Source organism: Mastomys coucha, unplaced genomic scaffold (genome assembly GCF_008632895.1).
Source record: "Mastomys coucha isolate ucsf_1 unplaced genomic scaffold, UCSF_Mcou_1 pScaffold21, whole genome shotgun sequence".
NCBI classification, from domain to species: domain Eukaryota; kingdom Metazoa; phylum Chordata; class Mammalia; order Rodentia; family Muridae; genus Mastomys; species Mastomys coucha.
Genome location: NW_022196904.1, coordinates 151965377 through 151979092, shown reverse-complemented (window position 1 = coordinate 151979092; position 13716 = coordinate 151965377). Strand labels below are relative to the sequence as shown.

General features: G+C 38.7%; 1 protein-coding gene across 1 annotated transcript in view; it reads left to right on the top strand.

Annotated features, from left to right (window-relative positions):
* Positions 1 to 13716, top strand: part of LOC116103650 (aldehyde dehydrogenase, cytosolic 1) — a 39634-nt gene that overhangs the window by 7905 nt on the left and 18013 nt on the right. Inside the window, exons 3-7 of the mRNA XM_031389901.1 lie at positions 3328 to 3468; positions 5273 to 5402; positions 6813 to 6874; positions 8467 to 8595; positions 9759 to 9872. Coding sequence (XP_031245761.1) covers positions 3328 to 3468; positions 5273 to 5402; positions 6813 to 6874; positions 8467 to 8595; positions 9759 to 9872 — 576 coding nt within the window. The remainder of the gene's footprint in view (positions 1 to 3327; positions 3469 to 5272; positions 5403 to 6812; positions 6875 to 8466; positions 8596 to 9758; positions 9873 to 13716) is intronic.

The window sequence follows — 13716 nt, the reverse complement described above, 5'->3', positions numbered from 1 at the left end:
GAGAGAGAGAGAGAGAGAGAGCCAGAGAAATGTAAGCAGGAAGTCTGCACAAGAAAAGTCATGCCAGAAATTGTTGGACCTTGACTACCAAATAGAGAGCTTTGCCCTTAGGACTGTGGATGAAGCCAGCAGTTGCAAGTTGAACATTATAAGAAATGTGGTTGAGGAGAGAAAAGCTGAAAGGATATGCTAGAATGGAGTAGGATGCTATAGCCATTTTTACACCAGATAGTCTTCTAGGATCACAGTTAACTCCATTTTGTGAGCTTTTGGCATGTCTGCCACATAGAAGATGTGAGACAGAGACAACTTTCTGTGAGTTTAAAGATAAGAAAAAAATTCCTTTTAAGAAGGAACAAAATATCCACACTTTGGTCTTCTTGACTTACTTGTGATTTGTGGATTGTACTTCGTGTATTCAGATCTTCTGGGCTAATATCCACTTGTGAGAGAGTGCATACCATGGGAACAAAATACCCATGGAAGGAGTTGCAGAGACAAACTATGGAACAGAGACTAAAGGAAGGACAATCCAGAGACTGCTCCACCTGGGAATCCTTCCCATATTCGATCATCAAATCCAGACACTATTGTGGATGCCAGCAAGTGCTGGCTGACAAAAGCCTGATATAGCTATCTCCTGAGAGGTTCTGATAGTACCTGACTAATACAGAAGTAGAGGCTCACAGCCATCCATTGGACTGAGTACAGGGTCCCCAGTGAAGGGCCTAGAGAAAAGACCCAAAACCTGAAGGGTTTGCAGCCCCTTAGGATGAACAACAATATGAACTAGCTGGTATTTTCAGAGCTCCCAGGGACTAAACCACCAACCAAAGAGTACACATGATGGGACTAATGACTCCAGCAAAATATGTAGCAGAGGATGGCCTAGTTGGTCATCAATGGAGGAGAGTCCCTTGGCCCTGTGAAGGTTCTATGCTCCAGTGTAGGGGAATGCCAAGACCAGGAATCAGGAGAGGGTGGGTTGGTGAGCAGGGGGACGTGGGAGGGAACAGGGTTTTGTTTTGTTTTTGCTTTTTTATTTTATTTTTACTTTGTTTTGGAGAGGAACCTGGGAAAGGAGATATCATATGACATGTAAATAAAGAAAATATCTAATAAAAAAAGGAAAAAGAAGGAAAAAACATTTAAAGCACCTGCATTGATGGTAGCATGCTGGTACCATCACATTGATGGTAGATATGATCCCAATCCTCCCCTAAAAGGCTTAAAATAAACAACAAATAAAAAAGCTAAAAAAAAAAGGAAAAGGAAAAAAAAAGAAAAAGAATGCCACCAGGTAGTGGTGGCACACTCCTTTAATCCCAGCACTTGGGAGGCTGAGGCAGGCAGATTTCTGAGTTCTAGGCCAGCTTGGTCTACAGAGTGAGTTCCAGGACAGCAAGGGCTATATAGACAAACCCTGTCTCAAAAAAACCAAAAAAAAAAAAAAATGCCACAAACAAGTTGTGGCACAATGTATTTCAGTTGGGGAGCATCTGCTGCATCCTCAGATTCTACAATGGTGCGTTCAACCCTGGGATCTGAAATCTGTAGCTGCTGACATAGGGGTATCAAGAGGCCTATCTCGGATGCGTGCACACTGAGTGAACAGACTACTTTGGCCATTATTCTCAAAACAGTACTGTTTACCAACTACTTACCTAGCATTTGTACTCAGCATGGGATGTGCAGTTATCAAAAGGATGTCTGTGGGTCATTTGTAAATGCTACGTCCATTTAGCGTTCATGATTTCAGGTATTTTTTTTTCAATGTCTTGGGGAAATGTTCTTCTGGGATACTAAGGAGGCCTGTGTTTATAATTTCAGAGTGGGATGCTCAGTTGTATATTCTTTCCTCATTGTCCTATTGTTAGCCAACTGGTAGAGTTCCATACAGTGGATGCCTATTCAGAATTGTCAAAACTAAAAAGAAAAAAAATAAGAATCCATTTTTTATTAAAAATTTACTCTCCCTGCAAGATTAACCATCTTACTTGAGGAGAGGGAGTCATGGCCCAAATGATGAAACCACAAGAATAGATTTATTTATAGCAGCTGTTTTTATAGCAGGATTTCCTGTTTGTTTGTTTGTTTCTCTGGTTTTATTTGGTCTTTGGTTTTCTACATGTAGGGTTACTTGTCTTAAAGCCACTCATCTCTCCAGCTCTTAGAGAGATCAGGAGGCACAAGACAGCCCTTATTAAGCAAAGGCCAATGACAAAACACTGAACAGAAGGACCCATTCACAGCTTTTATCACACAAGTTTCAACTGTGTGGTTTTAAAAATTACAATAATATTATTCTCAAGGTGTATTATAAAAAGATGAACTCCATTCCTCCCTTGATCATCTGGATTCATTGTGTTCCATGAATCAGTGAGTCCCATAGAGAAAAAGTTGTAGAATAGTCTTTCTGTACATGCTATTTGCCATTGATTTGATGAAGAAACAAAAGCACATCGGAGAGTAACCAAAGGAGCAGAGATGCTTTCAGCAGGTAGACTGGAAGAGACTAGAAGTGGTCTGAACAGGGATCTACCAAGGAATGGAAGGACCATGGAAAAGCTTAGCAGAGACGGAAACCTAAAGGGGAAATGCAGTGGTCATAAAAGTACATGAGCAAAACCAAGGATGCTAAACGGTGTGAGCGAGACTTTATTCTATTAAACAGTATATGGTTAATGAAGGAAATTGTCTTCTCTACGTAATTAGGGCCTAGAGTCACTAGAATGGATCACTTTGTACACAGTTGAGAAATAAGGTGCTTATCATATACACAGTGTTTAGATTTGAGCGTGAAACATCCAACACAAAACTCATATATTTACACAGCTGTCACACAGGTCATATAACCAGTATGAAAGACTGTGCCACATTGTGTACATGAAGTTCTAAGCGACAGAAGTAGCACCATGAGGCAGGGCATGTGGCTTACCAAAACATTAGTGGTGAGATCACCTGTCTCTTTTTGCTTCAGTTTCTCCATTTGTAAAAGGAGGAATAAATTTGTCCTACTGCATTGTCTGAAACAAATAGTCTAATGTGTGTAAATTAACTACAACATTATTTCAAATAAAAATTTCCTATTACAGTAAGATAAAGTGACAACTATTAAAACACATGATCTCTATTTTTAAAGTTTATTTGATAGACAACTGGAGCACATTCTAAATACTCAAGACAAACTATTTCAACATACTATGGTGAGGTGTGGAGACTTAGGTTCTCTTTGTGAGGACTTTGTCATAATATATAAGGTTATGTTGTTGTGCTTGCTCATCTAGTATTTTGAATATTCTGAGTGGACTGATCTGTGACTTTCAGGCCGATGTTGACAAAGCCGTGAAGGCTGCAAGACAGGCTTTCCAGATTGGCTCCCCATGGCGTACCATGGACGCTTCAAAGAGGGGATGCCTGCTACACAAGCTGGCTGACTTAATGGAGAGAGATCATCTGCTGCTGGCTGTAAGTATTAACCAAAGTCATTGGGAAATATGAGAGAGCTTACAAGGGCACTTGGTGTTTCAACTGATCTGTCAGTCTGGTTTAAAGAGTGCGAAGACAAACTTCCTCTTGCTTTTTCCCTAGAACTTCTCGGAGTCCAGAATCCAGTTTTACTATATTCATCAAACCTTTTGTATGCTCTCAGGGGTTATATATTTTCATTTTAATAGTTAGAGAAGTCATTATAGAACATGGGTGGAGGATATATTTACTAGTCTTTTCAGCTTTGAAGTTTAGTAAAGCCAACTAGAAATAAAGTGGCACCCAGGTTACAATTCCAAATAAATTGCATTATTTAGATTCTTAAGTGACAATGAGATTCAAACCTTGATTTTATTAGAAAATATCAGCAACTCACCAATTATTAATAATCATTTATTTGCTCAAAATATGTAAAAATAGAATCCATCCATACCTCTGTAATAAATGCGTACTAATTGAAATATTCTATTGGAAGAAATGAGCAGTTCCCAAAGCTTAGATCTTTCCATTTGTCTTAGTTGTAGAGTGAAAAGAGAGTTGTGGCTCTCTGTCAGCATGAGAGCCACAGGGAGAGTAGAACAGTAAAGATATTCATATTTGATTTAATTTTAGGCTAGTAGTGGGCAGTATTAAACCTGTGCATCTTGCTTGCAACCACGCACTGAAATGTATGATTTCAAAGCATTCATATAGTCTGCATAAAATGAGGGAGGAAAAGAAGAGACTACTATGTAAGAAAATGTGCAACTTCACAATCTCCTCCTCCTTTTATTGAAAATAGGTTCTTTTCTCATACTTTACATCCTGATTATAATTTCTCCTCCTTCTATTCCTCCCAGTTCCCCCCTCTTCCCCTGTGGATCCACTCCCCTTTCTGTCTCTTATTAGAAAAGAACAAGCTTCTAAGAGATAACCAAACATGATAAAATATAATAAGATGAGACAGAAAATATCATATCAAAGTTGGTCATGGCAACCCAACAGGAGGAAACAAGTCTGAAGGGCAGATACAAGAGTCAGAGACCCACTTGTAGTCACAGGAATCCCATGAAAATGGTAAGGCAAAAGCTATATGTGTACTGAAGACCTGATGAAGACCCATCAAGGCACTGAGCCTGCTGCTTCAGTGTCTGTGAGTTTATGTGCACCTTACTTAGGTCCTGGGGTCCTCATTCTCTCTGGCTCTTGCATTATTATTGGGTTCTCTGAGTTCTGAGGGGAGGCATTGTTGAAATAACTATGACACAATTTCCCAAACAGGTTTATAGTTGAATATGGTAAATCCCTAATAAAAGATGCCAGTATTACAATTGTGTGAATAGACATAAACATGCATTACAATTGCGTGAACTGATTGTTTCCATGAGAATATGATAATGATTGTGGCATTGTGAATAATTGCAAACAACAAACTGTTGGCACAGTCAGATATCAAGTACAATCTAATTGGACCTCTGATAGAACAAAGAGACTAAGAGTCATTTTCACAACCGAGTACTTATGTGACCAGTTCTTGGACACTGCTTAACCAAGACACATTAGGACCTTACAGAAAAGGGACCAGAATCAGCCAATCAGAATCTTACCATCTCTCCCACCAGGATTTTGCTATTTGTCATTTGATTTTTCTCAAGTTGTTTGATAAAAAAGCACTAGATTTAGGATTCCTTATACTTATACTTCTAAAGCTCTCTAGTACATAAGTACTAAAAAAACATTCACTATATATTCTTGATATAATTTTTATTGTTGAAAGTTTAGTTTAGACTTTGATTTTTTTCAGACAATGGAATCAATGAATGCTGGGAAAGTCTTTACTCATGCATACCTGATGGATGTAGAGGTCAGCATAAAAGCATTACGGTACTTCGCAGGCTGGGCTGACAAGATCCATGGCCAAACAATACCCAGTGGTAAGTACATTTGCGAAATTCGCAGCATGATGGTAGAGAAGCAGCTACTGTTGCAGAGCCGAGTACTCTCAAATTCTCCCTGATAGAGGTGTCAATCAATTAGGTAAATAATTACTTCTCTCTTCATTTTAATCCAACACAGTTATGACGATGGAAGTTCTGTTAGGAGTCAACACGTTCATAGTTTAAACAGTATTAAAATAAGAACAGTATCGTAGATTAAACTACTAATTTGAGTGAGACGTTTCAGGGTTGAAACTTTTCAAAGATGGCTCCCGAAAGTATTTATTTCAGATTCATTCCCATAAAGGCATATCAGTGCCTGTTCAAGCCTGATGTACTTAGACCGTGGTTATTCAACAACCCAATTTATATCGATGTTTCAAAAGCTTCAAAGCAAAACGAGACTATGGTTTCTAGCAATCTTTCCGTGGAAATGTTGTGTAAGTATTTCTTAGTAAGGTAGGCAAGTAGTAACACAAGCATGGCGAAAACTCCATGTGAAGAGAGAGCCAGTTTGGGATGGAGTAAAGGTAGTTTCACATCTAAATTGTAATGACTTTAGGAACTCAAACAATCCACTTTGAGTTGTGGCCCTGATGGGCACTGCCAACCTAACTGGAGGATTCAGTATAGAAGGTAGTCACCAGGAAGTTAGAAGATAAGAACGAGAACACAGAGGTACCATGAAGGGGGCTCTTTCATGGCTCTTATTCCACTCTTAGGAAACATAGAAGAAACTGTTTAAAGTACCTGTGGTTTCTGACATGAAAACTGCTTGCTGCAGTAGCAGCAAGATCCTGTAGAAGTCACAACAAAGCAGAACAACAAATTTCCCAGGGTAACCACTTCAGAGTAAGTTACAGGACTTGGACAAATCCAGATGGGAAAGAACCATGTGTCACTTAAGCCATATTTTGTTTTGGTTTTTGGTTTTGTTTTTTTTCCATAGTTAAAAGACATGGCATTTGTGTTTGGTAGGCAAAAGACACAAAACCAACAATTCCAAGTTAGTAGGAAGACAGCTTACATTTTTACAATTTTAAATCATTTTACTTTAAAAGTTCCCATTTTTGGGAGACTTGGGATGTTGGAAACATTTGATTGTGGCTCAGCCCTTACCTGGAGAGGCTATCACTCCTAGTTCATTTCTGTACCATTTTGTGCATGAGGGTGATGCTGAAGGCAGCCATTTTGTCTCTTAGATTCATGGAACTCAGTCTTTAGATTCAAATTGCTCTTTGAGGGCTCCATTGTTTATGTTATTAGCCTTGTAAATAGACTCTTTTGTTTTCCTTTTGCTACTCACCCCAACCTCATATTTCCATGCAATGCCTACATAGCTATTTGCCTTTAATGTGTATGTGTATGTGTGTGTGTGTGTGTGTGTGTGTGTGCTTTGTTTTTCAGATGGAGACGTTTTCACTTATACAAGACGTGAACCTATTGGAGTGTGTGGCCAAATCCTCCCTGTAAGTTTTCCTTCATGATTCCTAATATGGGAAAAAAAGGCCTAATTCCATTGATCTGGTAATGAAGCCCATTCCCATATAAGTGAAGCTTTTGCCATGATTATGTGTAAAGAAATTCGATAAGCATGACTGCTTGAAGCTTATTGTCCCATAACTGAGCTTCATAGATATGAGCTAGCTGGTCCAGAAACCCTTTGATATACTGCTGTGTCCTTGGAGAGCATTTCAATGTTATCACATGAACCTTAAGATGACTGCATGGGTTGCTTTGGAAATTGTCAAAGTCCTGGTTTTATGAGTTGCGCTTTGTAAGTATATGGCAAAAGTTCATTATGGCTCCTCTTTGCTGGGACTCAATTTTAGAAGGATACAGCAGGATCCACCACTCCCAGCACTTCTGTCTCTGCCTTGAGACTTCTCATCATGCATAGTAACTGCAGCAAGATTGATCAAATCTTAGAAAAAATGTTTTTTAAAAAATGGAGTAATGATCTCCATGACAACTGGAAAAATGTGTGGCCTATACTGTACCTTTAGGTAGCAGGATTGGGTACTCAAAAGTCTTCTGCCAGAAAACTATATTCTGGATGAACCCAGATTTCCTTTAAGTTTAACACATAGGTGAGATATAGCTGACATAATTTAAAAGGCTAAATTAAAATAGCCTGAAGTGTCCTAATGTTTTTTGGAATGAGAGCTACTTTTGTTTAATGAGACTTAACACATCAATGTATTTAATGGAAATGCTAATTATTTCAAAAGCTTAAACACATTCAAATACACCTACATCACTCTACCAGGTAGTAGCATTGGATAAGTGGACACATTAGTGTCTCCTGTTTTGTTCTGTTGTTTTGGGGAATCTTACCCTGAGCTTCATACTTGTTATTCAGGTGTGTACTATGCCCCAGATCTGAATTTCTGGATTAATCCCGAGGACATCCATATAAAGTAGGAAGAACTATTTTTGCCACTCATGGGTGGTGAATGAATTAAATAGAGAAGGAGCCATGACTTTTGACAACCAGCCAATTGGTTTACAGGGATCCAAACTCAAGCACTCACTCTCTGGATGTAACACCTCTTTGCCTTTAACAATATTGTCTGTCCATTGCTGAGCCTAAATTTCTAACTTCAAGAGCATGTTCAACATGTTTAAAGACCCAGAATCACCCTCTAGCACACATATAAACAAAATCTCCTGGATATGAATTTTCTAGATTATAATATTGGATTAAATACTCTAAGTGTCTTTTAGGGAGAAATAGGAAGAGGATTTTACACGGGTAAAACACAAGTAACTTACAACATGCTTAACTATATGTGAAACGATGTAGTAAATTTTTTTTTCTTGTGAATTCAAAATAATAGGACTTGATTAAATTCTGTAGTTCTTCCCTGTTCCTTTCTCCTCTATGGACGGTTTTAAGCTTTTTTATCATTTGCTAGTTTCTTTTATGAAGTTACATAAAAATAAACTAGATAATTACACACAACTTCTGAAGTATTATTTAACTTTTATCAGGGTGGCATTATCAACAGAGGTGATTTTGAGTGAGGCAAAGAATCCATTGTTCAATTTTGATTTTCAGTGGAATGGTCCGTTAATTATATTCACTTGGAAGATAGGCCCTGCCCTTAGCTGTGGGAACACTGTGGTCGTCAAACCAGCAGAGCAAACTCCTCTCACAGCCCTTCACATGGCATCTTTAATCAAAGAGGTGAGTTTCCTGAGTCTAAACAAGCAGTCCAATCTACCCAGTTTACCTTACAGGTGTTGTTCACATGTATCATGAGCTTCACTGTTCATACATGGCTCCTGCTCATTCATGCAGATGAAGGCAACAGAGGTAAAGGCGGGGGTGTCTGTCAGTCAGTGCAAATGTCTCTCCATACAAATCAGTTTTATAGCCAGTCACCTTGTAAACTGTGACTTATATTCCTTAAATCTCATAAACTTAAGTTCATGAGGAATTATAACCTCATTTTACAAATGCTCAATTATAACCTCATTTTACAGATGCTAAAATGTTGAGCTGTATCTTCACCTCCAGGTTATAACTGGTTTGGTTTCTTCTGTAAACTATTTAAAGGTTATATTAGTTTTAATATCTCTAACGGTTGAAGGTTACTATGTCAATATGTTTCTAGTTTTGTTGGTGGAGACAATAACTTGTACCTTTCTGCATAGGAAATTTAATATACATTCCTATAGCCTTCCAATTGAGTTGTTTTTATAAAATTTGACACAGCTAAGCCTTTGACTGATGTTCAGTTGTCACAATGTTGTTGCCAACATGACACAACTAAGAAGAGAGTACCTCAGTTGAGAAGTTGCCTTTATCAGTTTGGCCTGTGGCTGTGTCTGTGGGGCAATTTTGTTTGCTAATTGATGGAGCAAGGCCTAGCTCATTGTGGACAGTGCTATCCCTAGGTATGTGAGCCTGGGCTATATGAGAAAAGTTGTTGAGCCAGACAGAAATTAAAGCAGTATGTAGCATTCCTCTGTGGTCTGTGTTTTATTTCGTGGTTCCAGGTTTCTGCCTTGGCTTCTCTTAATGATGGACTATAACCTATTATCCAAATAAACCCCTTCCCAAGTTTGTTTTGGTCAATGTTTTATTAAAGCAAATGTAGAACAACTAATACAAGTTATGACAGACTTGTCCTTAAAACATAGTGTCCTTCAGGGTCATGACCTTTAGAGGTATGTTCATATGAATGAGAAATTAAAAACAGTAATGAAGAGACAACAAATACACCTAGATGAGTTTTCTTGATTGAAGAACTCCCAAGGTGAACATATGAAACAACACCTCATCTCACTTAGGTCTTTTGTGAATTAAATTCTTGATCTGTTAATGGCTTGTTTCTTAACTTGTAGGCAGGGTTTCCTCCTGGTGTGGTGAACGTTGTCCCTGGTTATGGACCAACTGCAGGGGCAGCCATTTCCTCTCACATGGACATCAACAAAGTGTCCTTCACGGGATCAACAGAGGTAGGGCCATTTTTTGGAAAATCTAATGTCTAACAAGTAGATGCATGCTCTCTGCAGGTGTTTCTCAGCCCACATATTTTTTAAAAAAGTTACTTAATGGTTTGTTCCTTATTCTAGACTCCAGTATGTAGCATATGTTTATGAAACACAAATGGATAAATTTTAGATAAAACAAAATACTTGTTACTAATTTGGAAAGATTATAGTAAACAAGTTTTTAGGATAACCACTACCATCTCTTAGAAGAACTAGCCTTTGAGGATATCAGATCATTAATAAAATATATGGTAGAAAATACAAATTGGGCCACAGAGACATGCATGTATTACTGTCTTTGGATTAAGAAAATTAAATGGTACAGTCCCGTTTTTAGCTTCTTGTTTGGTACTCTGTCTACTGAGCATGCTCTGAGAGGCTGACAAAGCTGCTTCCTTCCACGTTTCTGCTGGAGTCTCAGTTCTCAGTGTGGTTGTCTTTATTGTGGAGAGACACAGGGTAGAAAATCAGGAACCAGTCACAACAAGAAAAGCCATAACAAGGCCCAGCAAAGGGAGAGAGAATGAACTAGAAGAGGAGACGTGGAAAACATAATTTTGGGGATTGCATGAATTTCTGTTACAAACAAGAGAATAGGTAGATTTTATGAAGTTTCAATCAAACCCATGTTTTAATATATAATTCTTGGGATTGCATGAGTTTCTGTTGTGGACAAAAGTAAATATATATATATATACATATATGTATGTATATATATATATATATATATATATATTATGCTGTTTGAAGTAAAGCTTTGCTAGGTTGTAATGTTATTAGCTGTTCAATAGAAAAGATACTGCATGAGTCATTGGCATGGGATAAAAAGGGAAAATGGGTAGATCTGATTAAGCCACTGCCACAAGAAACAAGTTGGATGGAGAAGGTGACTGGATACTTAAAAAGTTTGATTCAAGGGATCAAAATAAGAAAAACTCATTCAAACATGGAACTTGTTTGAAGTTTTAAGGAATAAACTAAGATGAGAAGAGAAAACCTTATATATAGCAAATTGAGGATAAATTAATTTCCTTATAATTGCAGTTAGCCACATCAACTTTATTTTCAAACTCCACAGATGACTTTTTCACCTTTTCAGATGTGTGTGTTTGTGTTTCTCTGTGTATTTGTCTTTTATACACAGGAGAAAAATATTGTATCATGTAAGTCTCTGAGATAGGAAAAAAATCAACCACAGATTCATGATTTTCTCTGAAAAAAGCTATGGAGTGCTATTTATGATGTGCTAGCTAATAACTTCAGCAGTTGTGAGAGAGCAGTTGTGAGCAGATGCAAGAGAGGCTGATATCACAGAAGATGGAAGAGGCAGGCTAGAGGAAGCCTGAGATCCTACACCATCTGCAAAGGGGATGCCAGGGGCTTTTGGGCCCAGATGGTAGGGGCACTCCTCCAGTTTGTCTCTGCCAGAGGCTGATGGTCCTTGAGCCTGGCATCATGTTTATTGTGTGAATGTCTTAAATAATCCTAAACTCTGTGCCATTTAGTCATTCCCATAATGCTATTCCTATGCCCATTTACGTTCTGAAAAAGACACAACAAAATTAGAAGACTAGGCAACTTCTGGGTTCAAATGGACAGGAATTTCTCAGAAAACAGAAGGGTACCAACATGAGGCTCTGTATTTGAAAAGCACAGCTACTGTAACACCTCCTTTCTACAGTTTCACACGGTAAAGTCGAGTGCACTCAGATGGCCTCATTGTGTGTTTGTGAAACATCCCCAGTTTCTGCTTCCTCCTCCTGCTCTTTCACTTTCTCACATCAATTTAGGAGGTGTGTCACTGTGCCCTCTAAGGTCCTGATTAGTCTTTTATCCTTCACACCCTGGAGGCTTTGATGTGTTTATGGACATAAGATCCTCTTCCCTGAAACCTTTCTCATTCATGTTTCTAACCAGCTCTTACTTTAGTTTTCGTATCACCTGTAGTTTTTAGAAAGATTCTTCTAATAATTTCCATTCCCCCAAGTAAATGTTAGCTATGATAGCCTACTTCTACAGTAAACTTATATTTAAAAAAGAGATATGGGAATTTGTTATCTAGAAAATATAAAATTCTTTTTTTTTTTTTTTTTTTTTTTTTTTTTTTTTTTTTTTTTTTTTTGGTTTTTCGAGATAGGGTTTCTGGCTGTCCTGGAACTCCCTCTGTAGACCAGGCTGTCCTCGAACTCAGAAATCCGCCCACTCTGCCTCCCAAGTGCTGGAATTAAAGGCATGCACCACCACCGCCTGGCTTATGCAATTCTTAGTCATCTTAAGTAAGAATGGTAATAAGAAATAGGTTTTAACAGATTAAGCTGCTTAGGAGACACTCTCAGAAAAAGAAAGAAAGACAAAAGATGAAAAGAAAAGGGAAGCAAGCATGCAGGAAGGAAGGACTGGGGAAAGAGAGAAAGGGAGGAAAAAACTGTAGAAGAATAATTGAGTATAAGTTTAAAATAAATTTCAGACAGGGTTTCCCTAAGCATGTCCACTATTTATTTATTTTTATACTGATCCAATTTCAGAGTAAAATTTATTCATGGATATTGTTTTATTGTTACTTTTATTTCTGTACAGTCCCGTCATTACCCCCCTCTTTGTCCACCCTCCTCCAGTTCCTCATCCCATTCTTCCTCCCCCATCTCCAAAAGGATGTCCCTCCTCCCTCCCCAAGCCTCCCCATTCCTTGGTGACTCAAGTCTCTTGAGGGTTAGGCTCAGTTCCTCTCACTGAGGCCAGACCAGGCAATCCTCTGCTGTTTATGTGTCTCGAGCATACCAGCTAGTGTATGCTGCCTGGTTGGTGGTTCAGTGTCTGAAAGAGCTCAGGGGTCCAGGCTAGTTGAGATTGCTGGTCTTCCTAAGGGGTCGCCCTCCTCCTCAGCTTCTTTCAGCCTTTCCGTAAGTCAACCACAGCGGCCTCCGACTTTAGGCCATTGGTTGGGTGTCAGTATCTTCTAGTATCTCAGTCAGCTGCTTGGTAGCCCTCTTGAAGGACAGCCATGCTAGGCTCCTGTCTGTAAACATACCATAGCATCAGTAATAGTGTCAGGCCTTGGAGCCTCCCCTTGAGATAGATCCAAAGTTGGGACCTCCTTTCCCTCAGTATCTTCTCCATTTTTGTCCCTGCTGTTCTTTTAGACTGAAAATCTTAGCAAATTAATTCTCTGTTGCCTATTTTACAATAATAGGTCAGTCTCCATATTGACTTAAATGTTATCTTTTTGTTCTGATGAAATAGAAACTCTTCATTATATTCCAGTATATGGAGTAGGAAAAGAAAGCCAGACAATAAAAAAAAAGGTTGCCTCTCAGAAAAAACCTAAAGACCATGTAGCTTATTGTGCTCTCAATATACATAAAATGAAGACTCAGTAATAATTAAACCAGGATTCAGAAACCAAAACCAAAAATGATTATAGGTCATACTCTAGACAGGAAAGGATATAAAAACAAAATAAAATAAAAGAAATGTATTTTCTTGAAAAAATTAGAATCAAAGAAGAAATGAGAATCGTAGGATTCCAGCTAAATATAGTAAAACACATAGCCCAGAGCCAGTCTCAGCCTCTCTTCCTCTCTCCCTCTCTCCCTCTCTCTCTCTTACTCTATCTCTCTCTCTCTCTCTCTCTCTTCCTCTCTCTCTCCCTCTCTCTCTCTCTCTCTCTCTCCTCGCTCTGTGTCTGTGCCAGTCACCGTGTTTGAGAAGGAGAAGAGTAGGAAGGAAGGAAGAGGGAGGAGAGGTGTGGCGAAGGAGGGGGGAGAGGTGTGGTGAAGGAGGGGGGAGAGGTGTGAGGAAGGAGGGGGGA